Here is a 15959-nt window from a genome sequence, read left to right as displayed (position 1 = left end):
TCAGGAGGTAGAGTTTACATGCCCCTTAGGGGTCAAAATGTCTCATCACTTAGGAATTCTGGGAAGCAGAGCTGCTGTTTAAGTAACTTATCACCAGTGACATAGGAGGCTGACATTTTAAAACCACTTTAACCTCATAATAGCACACAAGGATAACAGCACCACAGAAAAGAATACGAGGGTCTGGACTTGGATTCCCTGAGAATTCTATAACACAGCTGAGGACACTCACTGTGCTCTCCTATTTAAGACAAAACCATCCTTGACCCCCCAGTGCTGGTCTGATCCATCTCAACGAGACGGCACCTGCAAATCACAGAGCAAGCCTTCAGGCAGATCAGCTTTCCCTGAGTACTAACTGCCTGCAGGGGACAGCTCAGGGGAGACCATCAGACAGACTGCAGGACTCAAAGAGAAAGGCTGTATGAGTCACCTTTGCCCATATCCTGCCCCGAGTGGAAAGAAACTTTCATTCTCCTTCAGTATCTTCCTTTCAATATATTACTGTAGCAGAACTGAACCTATACTTCACCAGCCAAGAGGGAAAATGTACAATAAGCAAAATCGGGTCAAAATCCCATTGGAAAAGAAATAACATGATGTGTAATTTTAGACACCAAAGGCTATTTTTGCCTCTCCCACCATCATCTGTAGCATGTTATTCAAATGCTCCCCACTCCAGAAATATTTTGGAGACCGTGTGGTTTTGGGACTCCCTGAATCGTTGGGCCACTGGCATCAAAATATCCACTGACAGCGACAGTATTCTCCTAATTATGAAAAAGTAACTTAGGTGACTGGAAAGATAAAAACCACATACACACACATGACGGCGTGATGAGAAAACAACTCAAACCAAGTCCTGCCACAGAGGGATAATCAACCTTAACATTCGGCGGTGCCGGTGCCCGGCATCTGTGGTTATAAACACGCGCTTCAACAGAATCGGGACCAGCTATGAGCGTCAGCACCTTCGTCTGCACACCGGAACGCCTTCTCACCCAAAACGACACCATGAATGTTTTCCCACATCATTATGATTCTAACAGGATTTTTACTGACCACTTAGTTATTTCCTTCTACAGAAGGATCACAGATTACTTAGCATATCACCCTTTCAGACACTGCTTATTAGTTCTGCCATTTCTTTGCTGTGTGAGCCTGGGCAAGTTACTTAACCTCTCTGAATCCCAGCTTAGAACTCTATTGGATGCAGGTGATTATTTGCCTCTACCTAATAGAACCATTGTGGAAATCAGACAAGAATTAGCCTGAAGCCACCTGGCACATGCCAGCTGCCTCGTACATGCCTGGCACGGTGCTTGGAACATGTTAGACACCTCTGCGTACATCAGGAGAAAAAAATCTTGTGCAGGCCTCTCAGTGTACACTCCTGATTGCTGTCTTAGGATAAATTCTTGCAAATGTAACAACAGAATCAAAGTGTATGCACATTCTTTAAGTTTTTAATAACGCTACCAAATTCCCTTCCAGAGACACCATAATAACTTATACTTCCATGATAACAGGCACTTCCTGTACTCTCATCAATATTTGGTATATTATTCTATTTTTAAAATCTTAAACATCTGATAGGTATAAATACTTTGATTAACATGTTGTGAATAACTGTTGTTGTTCAGTCGCTCAGTCATGTCCGAGTCTTCATGACCCCATGGACTGTAGTAAGCCAGGCTTCCCTGTCCATCACCAACTCCTGGAGCCTGCTCAAACTCCTGTCCATCAAGTTGGTGATGCCATCCCACCATCTCATCCTCCGTCATTTCCTTCTCCTCCTGCCCTCAGTCTTTCCCAGCATCAGGATCTTTTCTAACGAGTCAGTTCTTCCTATCAGGTGGCCAAAGCATTGGAGCTTTAGCTTCTGCATCAGTCCTCCCAATGAATATTCAGGATTGATCTCCTTCAGGCTTGACTGGTCAGATCTCCTTGCAGTCCAAGGGACTCTCAAGAGTCTTCTCCAACACCACAGTTCAAAAGCATCAATTCTTTGGTACTCAGCCTTCTTTATGGTCCAACTCTCACATCCATACATTGCTACTGGAAAAACCATAGCTTTGACTAGACAGACCTTTGTTGGCAAAATAATGTCTCTGCTTTTTAATATGCTGTCTAGGTTTGTCACTGCTTTTCTTCCAAGGAGCAAGCGTCTTTTAATTTCATGGCTGCAATCACCATCTGCAGTGATTTTGGAGCCCTAGAAAATAAAGTCTGTCACTGTTTCCACTGTTTTCCCATCTATTTCCCATGAAGTGATGGGACCAGATGCCATGATCTTCGTTTTCTGAATGTTGAGTTTGAAGCCAACTTTTTCACTCTTCTCTCTTACTTCATCAAGAGGCTCTTTAGTTCTTCTTCACTTCCTGCCATAAGGATGGTGTCATCTGCATATCTGAGGTTATTGATATTTCTCCCGGCAATCTCGATTCCAGCTGTGAATAATGATTTCACGTTAAAAGCCCATTTCAATTGTTTTCTCCTGTGAATCACTTATTGGTTTCTGTGGGGTTTCTCCGCTTTTCTTTCTGTCCACTGTTCTAGAGTAGGTACATCTCTTCTCGGATGTGAAGGAACTTCTAACAGAGTAAGGAAAGACAGCCTTCACATGCAATGTTGTAAAAGTCTCCCTGACTTCCCTGACTTTCAAAAAGATCAGAAATCTCATCTTCATGTAGATAAATCCATCAGCTGTTTCTTCTATGACTTATTTCATCTTCCAAGTATACAAATGGCTTCTCCATCTTGAAATCCAATGGTCAGCCTTCTTCTTTTTTTAATTTTTAGGTTTTGTCTTATCTCTTTTATTTATCAATAGTTCACTTTATATCATCATGGGAACTTAATCTAGAAGAATTTTAAATTGTACTAAGAATACTACTTTAGCCACCTGATGCAAAGAACTGACTCACTGGAAAAGACCCTGATGCTGGGCAAGACTGAAGGCCGGAGGAGAAGGGGACGACAAAGGATGAGATGGCTGGATGGCATCACTGACCCGACGGTTTGAGCAAGCTCCAGAGTTGGTGATGGACAGGGAGTCCATGCTGCAGTCCATGGGATTGCAAAGAGTCAGACACGACTGAGAGAATTAGGAAGGAAGTTATCCACAAAATGAATACTGTATCACCATGAACCTTTCTGAATATCACAATAAAATTTATGGGTAATTGATGTTTACAAATTGCCTGTTAGAGGAAAAGTTGTGAATGATCTGTAAATCCTCCCTTGTCTTATTTCACTGGACAGGTATGATGGCGTGAGAGTCACTTCCATTTTGACTTAATAGAGAAAAAAGACCAAGTCCTAAACTTAGGTATATGCGCAACATCTTCCAGGCAGAAACCTTTGTGGTCAAGGCTACTTAAAGGTAAGATGTGGCCGGAAACATATCTTCATACTCATGATCACACATTTACCAACGTCCTGTCTGTCCACAAATCACGCTACAACAGCCTCTTCCCCTTAAGTCTTCCCTCCACCAAAACCAGGATTTTTTTAAGGGAACTTCCTTATCGCGAAAACATACATACTTGAGCAATAAGATGAGGGGTAAAAGATGCAAATGAGTTATCTGAAAAATTAGAAGCATGCCACATGTAGCAAATAAAGCGAATCTAGCTTTCCCATCGAAGACAGAATCATGCCAATAAACCAGAATCTGGTGAAGGCAGGTGAGCTGCCAAGTTATGCCTTTCAAAATTTCTGAATAACTTAAGATGTAATTCACAGAAAAGCATTCTTATGAGAGAGAATAATTGGAACAAATCTGACAAACACATAACAAAATTAGGTTTCAGGCCATGCAGTCATCCACGAAAACAAAAACTGAGTTTCAAGGAAAATGTCCAATGTTTTACAACGAAAAGCGCATAAAGTGGTCAGCCAATCTGAATCTTCATGCATTTGAGAAGCAGAATGGAAGCTGGAGATGCAACTGTGGTCTGAACGATACTTACAAGATGGCAAGTTTACCTGACTTTTCTAAATATCCAAGCAGCTAACAATTAAGAAAACAAAAGACATTCATTGATTTGCAAATGTTTACTACACGTGACACCACACAACACAAACAGAATCTATCATTGTGACCCACACAGTACAAACATTTTCCCCTCCACCATATGGGGAAAAAATGCAAATAAATGCTGCTATAGACGAAGGAACTGTGCTGTAAAACTGACAGTATGTTATCAAATGGGAAAGAAAAGACAAAAACCGAGGAAGAACTACACAGCGCCCCAGACCAATGGCCATTAACACAGTTATGGAGTGGGGGCATATACATGGGATTGGTTGGCACTGTCAGTTTAAATGCGTCATGCGTTCAAGGGGAAGCAATCATCTCTGGAAAGAGAAGAGAGGAGTCCAATCAGGAGAGTGCAGGATTTGATGGGATGGTATCAAGCTTGGAGGCAGAGAACATGCACGCACACACACACATCCCAGACCAACCAAGGAGACCCAGAGGAAAGTGAGGGCCCCTCCATGGTTTGTCAGCCCAGTCTGCGGGTCAGAGGCCAGCACTGCCAATATCTGCAGGGTCACGAAGCTGGGACTCACAGCAAAACTGGGACACATCCCAGTCTGGGAGCTGAGTGTGAGCGGGGGTGAAAGGGGCAAGAAAGGAGCCAGTCCCCGGGGCCCTAAACAGCTGCCTTCTTGAGCAGCAGAAGGAAAAGGCACAGACTCCATTCCCTGATGAAATTCCAGATGCCAGGAAAGCATAATTTCATCCTCTCGAAGTGAAAAGAGGGCTGATGCTAACATGACGGGGACAGTTTACAGGAAGCAATTCCTCACGTTCTTGTCTACAACATCCCTTGAAAGACTGGATGCAGAGAGGGGCAGGGATGTGGGGACCTTGCTGGGGATTAACGGCACACTCAGAAGTGCTCTCTTCAGGGTCTACTGAAAACTTTCCTCAAATGCATTAATTTTCTAAAGTGTCCAAACTATGCTTCCTTTACACAACCAAGGGGTTGCCTCATGTCAAGATCACAGAGGTGAAAAGGTGGGGTTTGATCTCTACAAGCTGAGCGGCCAGGCTTTTATGGGCTTGGCCGTGGGGGACACATCGAAGTCTCTTCTCCAGACTCCAGCTGCGGGAGCCCCGGTGGGAAAGCACTCCCAGCCTCAGCTTCCTCGTCTGTAACGCAGGGAGATCCAGATCCTCACGGCCTCAAAAGAGGCCGTGACATTCACTGAACAAGCAGAACAGCACCTGGTCGGGGGCAGGGCACTGCAGAGGGAGGGCCTGGATCTTTTCTCCTTCCCTTTGCCTCTGCGTCTGACCACACCCACCACATGCACTCTCCCACAAGAGTACAATCAACACCAGCTCTGTCCTTCAGTTTAATGCTTTTAGACTGGAACCAAAATGAGGATTTAATGAGCAGAATCTCTTCCTTGAGTCCCAGTTTAGCGAAGATGGAGACTTAAGTCTTTGCGCTGGAAACAGCTTTACTTAAATGTTAGGGTTCCCATCGTGGCTGTGTGAGAATGCGGTCACATCTGTAACAAACGTCCCTATCCTTCCGCTCAGGAGCACCGGCTGCCGCACCCAGGGAGAAGCCGGGCCCCACTGAACCTCCAGACAGGGACGGGGGAGAGACGACCAGGCCAGGTGAGACACCTGGAGGAGCGGCCGGGGAGCGTCAGAGCCCCTCAAGCGCTCGCTGCCTGGAGAACAGCTCTGAAATGACTGCAAATGGGCGTTGACAAGGCTCGAGCAGAGACTGAAGCGGGAAGCTGCTCCCGGCTGGGGACCACAGCGCAGGAGGCCACAACTCCTCCTGTGCGGCCAGGCAGAGCCGCTCAGCAGCTTCCTTTTAAAACATAGCCTTTCTTTTAAACAGCACCCCAGAGGCCACCTTGTGCGACCCCTTAGGGCTTCCTCCCATTCTCAGTTCCGGTGCCTCCTTGGTTAAATACCTCAAAATCACACAGCCACGCCCACGAGGTGTGGAGGCTCTCTTCTCCCTCTGGGAGCACCGACCAAAAAATCCTAAGAACCGGGCTCTACCTTCCCGCGCCCGCCTCTACCTGGAGGGCTCCCTCTCCTTCTCCCAGACATGAGCCTCTGCCCAGGAAGACTGTCCACCAAGACCCATCTTCACAACTCCAACAGCTCATGGGAGGGCTTACCTGCTCACTAGACCCAATCACCCCCAAAGCCCAAGTCCACAATCACCCCTTCCTGTCAATGGTGTTGCTCTTCTCCTAGGCCAGCCCCCAAGCGCCACCCTCTCTGTCCCCCTCTGAATTCACCTTTCCCAACTCTGCTCACAGGCATCTGGACCCACCTACTCTCCCCAACGTTTGCTGATGGTCATTCTTTGATACAATTCCTCCAACCATCTCTGGACCCACAGATGAGAGTTCACACCTTTAAAAAGCAGCACAGAAGTATTTGACATCTGTGATCCCTTGTGTATCGTTATCTCTTTATTAATTATTATATTATTTTCTTAAACGCACATACCTCTTTTGGTAAAGACACTAATTTATTTCTGTCTGCATTCAAGTTGCTCAACTTCTTAAGTTTTCCAATGCTCTTAGGTAAAGTCTGTTAAAACAACATTTTTGTTATTAACACATACTTTGGACATGGCTCAGAGTAAAACAGATAAAACGGATCTTTTCAAGAACTGAGAGGGTCTAATATCATCCAGCAAGACAAGTCCTTCCTCAACAGCAGGTGTTTGTAATGCTCACTTGGGGATGTGGCATCTAATATTTTGCATTTTTGTAGAAATGAGAGTATGTTTCAATGAAATGAGGTTAAAGACACAGGCCTGGGAACAGAGAAACATACAGTAAAAGAGGTAGCTAAGGCCCTTCAAATCAAGGAAGTGAAATCTGCACCCCTGAGATCCACCCCTCCCCTGCCTGCACCTCTGAGAACCGCAGAGAGCTAGTTTGCAGATGCCTGTGGGGGCCGGAGCTGGGCGGGTGTGTGGGGGGCGGGGGGTTCATAAGGCCTGGGGAGGGAGGGAACTGCCCAGGCTGGTATGAGAGCCTGAGCTGGGCGGGTGTGTTGGTGGTGCTGTGTTGGGGGGGTGGTCATAAGGCCCGGGGAGGGGAGGGGACTGCTCCGGCTGGTGTGAGCGCTCCAGTCCCGCAGGAACCAGCCCTGGGTCCATGGAGAGTGGACGATCTTCAACCCTGATGCAATCCAGGGGTGACCGTCACTTTTCTAACTGTCACAACTACCATCTGTAATTCTAACGGATTCCTTCCAGAAACAAGGAAGGAGGCCAGTGTCCTGACTACAGGGGGATGTTCCCAGGCCCCCACCAGCTCCGCCTCCTTCACCCACTCTTGCTGTCTTCTTCTGCTCTGCTCCCCAGAAGAGCATTACTTACTCCTTTTATAAAGAGAAAAGGGGAGAAAGAGGTAAAAGGCAAAGTCGGGTAAAAACTAAAGTGACAAAATGAAGACAGAGAAGTGGAGGGAAAGGCAGGCAAGTAAACCAAAGACAAAGAGGCTACAAGGCCAGGACAGGGGGAACAGGGCGAGCAGATGGGGCGGGCAGCGGGAGCAGGGGCGGGCAGAGAGCAGCCCCCCAGAAACCCGCTCTGCAGGCGCCACCGGGAGGACGGGGAGGGCCGGTCCAAGCCCGGGCACCTGCTCTGCCTCACCCAGCTTCTCAGATGGGGTGAGATCAAGGTCAGAGCTGTGCTCTGGCTCCCCAAAGAGCATCCCCCACCCTCAGTGCCCCCAAGGCTTTCCAGGTCCAGCCCCCATCCCCTCTCCCTCCTGTTCCCACTGGTCCACCCTCAGACGCGAGCAGAGGCACTTCCACCAGCAGGGCCGGTCCCCCCGCCTCCCTTCCCCAGATGTCCAGGCCAGTGCCCGTACCCTGAGCGTCACGATAAGGCGCAGTCTCTGACAGGGGGACCAGGATCATCTGCATGTCCTGACCCTGCTTCTCAGGCCCCTTGGTTAGTTACAACGTAAAGGGACCTCCATCTGGTCCACCCAAATTACAAATACGTAGAAGCGACCCTGCAAAGCATTGCTGATGCAGAACCCACACCATCGATCTCTACCTGACCCTGGGGCCACACTCACCAGGAGACGATTTTCTGTAAGAACCAATTCTGTGAGGCTCTCACAGTCTCCGACCGCCTCAGGCAACTGGGTGAGTCGGTTCTGATCCACCTTCAAGATCGACAGTTTCTTTAGTTTTCCTGTAAAAGGGTTATTTAGGCTCATTAGTTATCACCATTTTTCTGGCATCTCCCCTCTGCTTGCTGTTTGGAATTTCCATTCTCATTTGGTTTCTTCACCCAGCTTCAAGAAACTGTTTGCACTTAGAGTACAAAAGGTTGAGTTAAAATCGTGTGTTCTGTCTGTCAGAAACAGTTGGCAATTAAATGGCAAATCGTTTAAAAGTTGCTACCTAAAAAAATCATGTCAAAGCCCATAGATATTCATGAAAAAACAAAGAGCTGGCTCTTGATGGAGCTTTAAGAACAGGAAATATCTTGTGTACAGCAAGAGACTTTTACATTCCTCTAAGAATCATCCTCAGAGAAGGCAATGGCACCCCACTCCAGTACTCTTGCCTGGAAAATCCCATGGACGGAGGAGCCTGGGAGCCATGGGGTCGCTAAGAGTCAGACACGACTGAGCAACGTCACTTTCACTTTTCACTTCCATGCATTGGAGAAGGAAATGACAACCCACTCCAGTGTTCTTGCCTGGAGAATCCCAGGGACAGGGGAGCCTGGTGGGCTGCCGTCTCTGGGGTCACACAGAGTCGGATACGACTGAAGTGACTTAGCAGCAGCAGCAAGAATCATCCTGGCTCAAGTGGCAAAGAACCTGCCTGTAATGCAGGAGACAATGCAGGTTCGATCCCTGGGTCGGAAAGATCCCCTGGGGAAGGAAATAGCAACCCACTCCAGGACTCATGCCTGGACAATTCCGGGGTCAGGGGAGCCTGATGGGCTATGGTCCATGGGTCACAAAGAGTCAGACACAACTGAGCAACTAACACACACAAGAATCACCCTCGCTAAAAACAAAAGACAGCCCACGCCAGCCCATTCTATCATCTGCGGGTGACGGTGAGTCAGTGAGGATCCCTACAAGGGAAATCTCTGAGCCTGTGGGGTCAGATGGTAATCTCTGAAAGGCCACATTAAGACAGGTCTGTCTCACTCAGAGCGCAGAATGGACTCATGCGAGGTGCCCTCAGGCCACAGGAAAAGAGCCCGGTTTATTGCAGCCTCTGCAGCCTCCATGGGCTGGAGGAGACTCTGAGCCATCAGAGTCTAGCTGTCAACTGCTCCTGCCTCGGGGGCGCGCCTACCGAGCAGGTGTCCTTGGTATCCACAGAAGGTGGTCACGCTGACGTCACTGTCCCCAGGGCAGTCAGAGGACAGCCTCTATCACAGAAGCGATAAAGCCAGAGACGGGGAGATGCTGAAAGGGTGAACTCGGGCTGAGTGCCGTCACGGGGCAGGGCAGGGAGGTTCCTCATTCAGCACAGTCAGTACCTACTAACACTGTCCCCAGAGGGCCCCCCAGTCCTCAGGCCAGGAGATTCATTGGCACCGTCTTTGGGGCATGGAACGTACAACTGGCAGAGCTCACCCCAAGAGACTCCTCAACACCACTCAAAAGCGGGCCTGCAGACTCTCCTTGAATACTGCTAGTGCCAGGAGGCTCATTTCTTTCCTAAGCAGCCCACACTGATTCCTAAGAGATGCACGTTAAGCTCTTTCTTAAATCAAACTGAGATCCACAACCTTTTCCTTTCACCCTCTTGAACTAGAAGACAGAATCAGTCGACGCCTCCTTCTACCTGACAGCCCTTCAAAGGCCTAATGTCAGCCATCTCGTGCCTACTTCTCCCTTTTCCCAGCAGCCAAACATCCTGAGTCCCCACAGCTGTTCTGATGCTAAACGTGATTCCTACCGGACATTCCCAACTAGAGTCACAGTCCCCATCAGCTCCCCAACCAGACTCACCTGAAAGGCAGCGTCTGTCTGTCCTTCTGCCAAGCTGCTCTTATCAGCAACCCTTTCATCTGGACCAGATGCCAGAAAGGAAGCCGGGCCCCTGTCACACGGCTTCTCCAACTACTGAAAACCTCTCCCAAACTCCCTTTGATGTTCTGGATGCAAGTTAAGTGAAGGTCAAAGAAGCTGTCCTGTGACAGCCACATGGTTAAATATAGTTCCCTACAGTTTCTAGGAAGGCCTGGCTATGGCGGAGCTGACAGCCCACGTCTGTTTATCTTCTCTGTGTTTATTTTCTCACCCTGGGCTGAGCTCCTTTTCGGTAAAGGAAACGTCTGGACTGTTTTTTAAAGGAAACGGCACAGAATGATTCAAGGAAAAGATGATTCCCGATGGACCAGAAAAGGCTCAATGTGTTCCCCCCACCAATAACAGTCCTTCCTAGGGGTCACACCATGAGGTCAAAGGTCATTCCACATAAACTATTTGCGATGCTCAATTAGAAAAGTCTTGATAACTGTTCATATGCCCAAAACACATTCTACAATTTGGGCTCATCACCAGCAAAATCATGGGCACAAGCGGCAGAGGAAGTGGACAGGCTGACACCTAAAAGCAGTAACAGATATTCAACACGCCTGCTCCCAGACCAGGAAAACAGAAATGCCTGCAAACAGAGAAATTCAACCTGTAACGACTGAAGGAACCGCACCCCAGCAGCTGAACAGCCAGCACTGGGGCAGCTAGCGTCCACACTCACCGATGCCGTCCGGGAGCATTTCTAACAAGTTCTGCGAAATGACCAAATCCGTCAATGAAGTCAGGCCACTGATTTCTTCCGGAAGCCTTTCCAACCTGTTTTCAGAGACGTCTAAGCAGAGCAGGTTCTTCAGATTTCCTATTTCCTGCACCAATGACACAGGAAAAGAAAGTCACGCCAGAATCAGTCACCATTCAGACGAATTTCTTATACTGATTTCTCAAGATCAAACTGCAGAGTGGTCCTAAGGATGCTTCTATAAGTTCTAGTCGAAGGTGACAGCAGGGCTGAGTTTCCAGACTCCCTTCCGATGAAAACGGGAAGCTATGTGAATCACACATGCGGTGCTGGGAAGGGAGGCCAGGTGCTCCGCGGGCAGGCAGGCAAGGAGTCATTCCCTCAGTAAGATGTGGACATGGACACCAGGGGAAAACCAGTCACTTGAAGGCCCCACAGTTCAGGGATAAAGAAAAAAAAAGAGGCCAAACGCCAGTTCTCCACGTTAGGACTCAATATTCAGAACAGCCTGTGAAGTCCTGTGGGAAGCCAACTCCTTTCTACGTCAGGCAGCTAGTGGGACAACAGGGGCTCAGCTACTCCCTGGGGAAACTGGAGCACACAGACACCCAGATACACACAGACACACACACACACACCCAGATACACACAGACACAGACACACACACAAAAGGGGCTCAGCTGCTCCCTGGGGAAACTGGAGCACACACACACCCAGATACACACAGACACACACACACACACCCAGATACACACAGACACAGACACACACACAAAAGGGGCTCAGCTGCTCCCTGGGGAAACTGGAGCGCACACACACACACACAGATACACACAGACACACACACACACAACAGGGGCTCAGCTGCTCCCCGGGGAAACTGGAGCGCACACACACACACACACACGTGTGCGCTCACACACACACACAGATACACACAGACACACACACAGAGACACACACAGACATACACACAGATACAGACAGACACAGACACACACACACACACACACCACACACTACTAATACACACACACTCTCTCTGTTAATACCCAAGACAAGAGAGCAAGACTGCTCTGAAAGGGAAGAGCCGACCCAGGGAGGGGAGGCACCTCCTTGGGGCCCAAGCTCCAATCCAGAGGCATCTGATCCTCCACTCTCCCGACACATGCTCCCGCTTACTGGTGCCCTCACTGGCCTGACCCGCTGCCAGCTTGTCCCCGCGCACTCAGCACCCTCCCACCTGGACAGGTCTGGACACACTCTGCCCAAGTCTGTTCACAACTGTGCCTCCATCCTTCCCTCCGGGAAACTGTGCTCCAGGCCCAGAATGAAACCCCACCTCGAACTCCAGTGGCCCCCTGAAGTCTACATAGGCACAGACTCCTAAATCAGCACTGAATGTGGCCTGAACAACTACGCAGCTTATCCCCCACCCAACCCAGTACTCACCCTGGGACTGCACCCCTGCATTTGCTGCCTGGAGGAAAGTAGACTACCTTTCTACTAATTTCAGGCCAGGCTCCCTGAGGACAGTCTACTTGTTAAATTTATTCCTTTAAACGATGTCTTTGTCTCCTTTTCTTTCTATCATCAGTGAAGACAGGAAAATAACTGATTATCTGAGACTGTCTGATGAGTTTAGTCCTGACTTAAGAGGTTATACAAGTGGGCCAATGAGATGCATAAAAAAAATTAATAACATGATCAGCGGCATGTTAATTTCTTTGTGTTTAGGACGTGACATTTTGCACACAATTGTTTACATACATCTGTCCACACATATACTCTCCTCTGCATGTCTAAGAGCTGATTTTTATTTTATTCAAGTATGCTGTGTTAATTTCTCCTATGCTGCAAAGTGACTCAGTTATACATACATATTTTTTCATATTCTTTTTCCATTCTGTTTTATTACAGGATATTGAGTATAGTTCCCTGTGCTCCACAGTAAGGCCTTGTTTATCCAGCCTTGATAGCTGATATTTTATATTTTCTTAATATCTTCCTGGCATTTCTGCCCCATACTTTGACTTTTTTAAGTAGCTAGACTTCTCTTAATCAGGATGTTTCATAACTTCCTAGAGAAATCTGTTAATCAAACCCTCACTCATATCAGCGGCTGATCTGCCCTTTCCTTTTCCCAGATGCAGCCAAGACCTCAGAAACAGACTCGAATTAGCTCCGTCGTCTCATGAGTCATCGGTGATGTCCTGGCAGTTCCAGCACATAACTACAACTAGAATTTTACTCAAGTGCTTTTTTATAGCACCAGGCTTCCTTGCACAGATACACCTTCTCCACCTGAAAAGCATGGTCCATCATGGCTGGTTCAGAGAGCCTAGCAGAGACAGCCCCTGAATTACTATACAATACACATACCTCAACCCTCAGGAAATATATGGACTTCAAACCCTGGCTCTAAGAGACCCCGAAGAGTAGAATTCGGTAACAGCTGGAGAAAAACAAAGCTGGGGGACATGCCTGTGTGGTGTTGTTGTTTGAGTCTCTCCCTCAACTGATGGGAAGGTGGGTGTGCGTGCTAGAACCCACCAGCTGAAACAGAAGCCCACACGAGACCCCGTTTCATTTGAAACACGGTTCCTCACGCTTGGTAACAGCAGGAGAAACATAAACAGCTTGTGAGGGTCTAGCTACACCATAAGCAACATTTGGAAGAAAACATGAAGTAGAAACTTTTCGCACTGATTTTACATCAACTATTACACAGCAAAATGTGCTCACATCATCTCAAAACACTTGGCATATCACCAACAGTGGCAGAAACTTCTGCCATCAGAATCCGGCATCCTGGTGATTTCCAAATGAGCTGGGCTTCAAGGAGGCAACCCAGGCCTCAAGCCAGGATGAAATAAAATGCAGACTTCACACACCAAAAGATATATTTACTATCTTTAGAAACGATGGGTTGAGGCTTTCAATTTTTTGTGGCAATGTGGCGCGATGAATGCTCAACGAATTTTTCCAAATCTGCTTTGGCAACCAACGTTTTCGTTTTCAAGTTCGCTTTTCTAGAAAGTCTCATGGAGGAGCAGGGGATGCATGAGGGTGACGTGGTCTTTTTGCGTTTTGGAGGGAAACTGAAATTACCACTCACCTGAGGTAATTCTGACAGCTGATTTCCATCCAACCAGAGATCCTTTAGATGTAAAAGAGCTCCTATTGATTCTGGCTAAAACAAAAAGCAATGTTATGGTAACAAAGCTCCAGTATTTAGCCTCCCATTAAGAAGGAAAGGACCTTCACTCAACAGTTAGGAATGGAGTATCACAGCAGAGGTTTGTGGGTACTTCTCTAAAATCAGCACCCCTCTCCTAAAAGCATCCCCAAGACTCCCAGCTGCTTCCACTCACGCCATCACCTTCACCCCCGACCGTTCACCCCCCAATCATTATCAGTAACCCGTGTGAACCAAAGTGCGTGCTCTAATGTTGCCAAGCTGTCTCTGTGGAAACACTGGCTTAAGAGCATCCCTAGAGATGCCCCCCAAATATTTTGTGATCATAACTAAGAACAAGTGAAATTCAAATCTCTCTTCAGTACAGACTTACCAAATTATATATTTCATTGTTTCCTAAATCAAGTTCTTCTAGTCTCCGTAGCTGGGTAAGGGAGCTATTAAAAAACAAAAAAAAATTCAAAGGGAAGGGGCTCTTGGGATTTAGAAATGCTGAGCAACATGAGATTCCTCACTTGGACTCGTTTCCCAAAATAAGATTCATCTGGATTTTATGGCCATAAATACTGCAAAGGAAGTCTATTAAGGCTGGCATCTCTCAAATTTTCCAGAAGACACAGAACTTCTTTTTGACAAGCTACTGTAGTTTTTTGTTTGTTTGTTTTTAATGCTTCAAGAAATTCATTCAGTATGAAACCCCCCTCTCCTTTTCCCCAGAGACTCACTCAGGGAGATAAGTAAGTAGATTCTCTCTCAGTTCCAGTGAAGCCAGGTTATAAAGACTAGAAAAGAACAGAAGAAAAAAAGGGGTTTAAGGAAAATGCCTGAGATTCTTCCTACTCCCGCCCCTCCCCAGTAATCCCCACTCCCCAACGTATGCACTCCAGAAGGAGCAACTCTTATTAAGACCTGTAAGTCACTTCCCCGAGAAAAAATATCTATGACCACCCCATCCCCAGTAAAAATAGTATCGTCTCTACTTTGCAAATTTTAACCTTAAAGTAAAGAGAGCGGCACCATCACCGCAGGGCCTCACACACACATGAACTCTGTGCAGCTGATACAGGGGAAGAACTCTCCAGTCCCTGAGAGACAGCCACTCCCAGGACCACGATAGGGGCTGAATATGCACTTCCAGGCTTGAGAATGTCAAAAATGCACCACTGCCTTAAAAGCAGGACCGCCCGAACGCCTTTAAATCTCAAGCTGCTCTTCTCGCAAACATCACTGAGAAGTCTGTTTGAACATCACTGAGAAGTCTGTCTGTTTGAACACAGTGGGCATCTCAGTTCAGAGAATCCACGTGCTCCACTTCAGTTTCCACACTCACAGAGCAAGGGGCCCCTGAGATGCAGGAGGTCAAGTAACGACATACTCCACGCGGTGCCTGGGACACCAGCCTGATTCGGTAAACAGTGGCTGTGATAATGTTGCTTTTATTCTTAATAAACCCCGAGGGGCACTCTTTTCAGCAGATTCTCCCGCCTCTCAGCTGTAATCCAAGTCTAGCAGAAACACCATGCAAGGATACAGAGGCTCTCCCCAGATGCCGGTGATCTGGGCCACGGTGGCGATTCTGAATCGGCAGACTCCACACACATCCCAGTATGTCAGCGCTGGCACGACACGCTGATTCAGGAGAGAGTCGGCTGGTTGCTCCAGCAGGTGCTGTGCTAAGCTCTGAAAAGCGAGAACTCCAGCTTCTGCTAACGCCACTAGAGTAACGCCCAGATTTGGAGGACTTTTACTTGTGATCCCACAGAACATGGGGAGTCAGACCAACACCCTAATCTGCCTTAATCCTCTGTTCTCCTTCCAACATCAAAGCCAGAATTGCAGGCACTGACAGTGCTTTTCATAACATTAGAAAATGTAAATTTGATTTGCAGGAACAATGTATATACTCACATAAAACCCAGTGGCTTGAAAATGTTATTTGAACTACACATTTGACATGCACAAAGTTGATATCCCCTTCAATTTTCGAAAAA

General features: G+C 47.5%; 1 protein-coding gene across 1 annotated transcript in view; it reads right to left on the bottom strand.

Moving 5' to 3' along the window:
• Positions 1–15959, bottom strand: part of LRRC1 (leucine rich repeat containing 1) — a 131920-nt gene that overhangs the window by 15766 nt on the left and 100195 nt on the right. Inside the window, exons 5-10 of the mRNA XM_040249173.1 lie at positions 14694–14750; positions 14342–14405; positions 13888–13962; positions 10751–10895; positions 8092–8210; positions 6500–6583 (exon numbers count right to left, since the gene is read on the bottom strand). Coding sequence (XP_040105107.1) covers positions 6500–6583; positions 8092–8210; positions 10751–10895; positions 13888–13962; positions 14342–14405; positions 14694–14750 — 544 coding nt within the window. The remainder of the gene's footprint in view (positions 1–6499; positions 6584–8091; positions 8211–10750; positions 10896–13887; positions 13963–14341; positions 14406–14693; positions 14751–15959) is intronic.

The sequence above is a fragment of the Oryx dammah genome, unplaced genomic scaffold (assembly GCF_014754425.2).
Source record: "Oryx dammah isolate SB20612 unplaced genomic scaffold, SCBI_Odam_1.1 HiC_scaffold_11, whole genome shotgun sequence".
NCBI lineage: Eukaryota > Metazoa > Chordata > Mammalia > Artiodactyla > Bovidae > Oryx > Oryx dammah.
The sequence above is the reverse complement of the archived record's forward strand: the minus strand, read 5'-3'. Positions and strand labels throughout refer to the sequence as shown.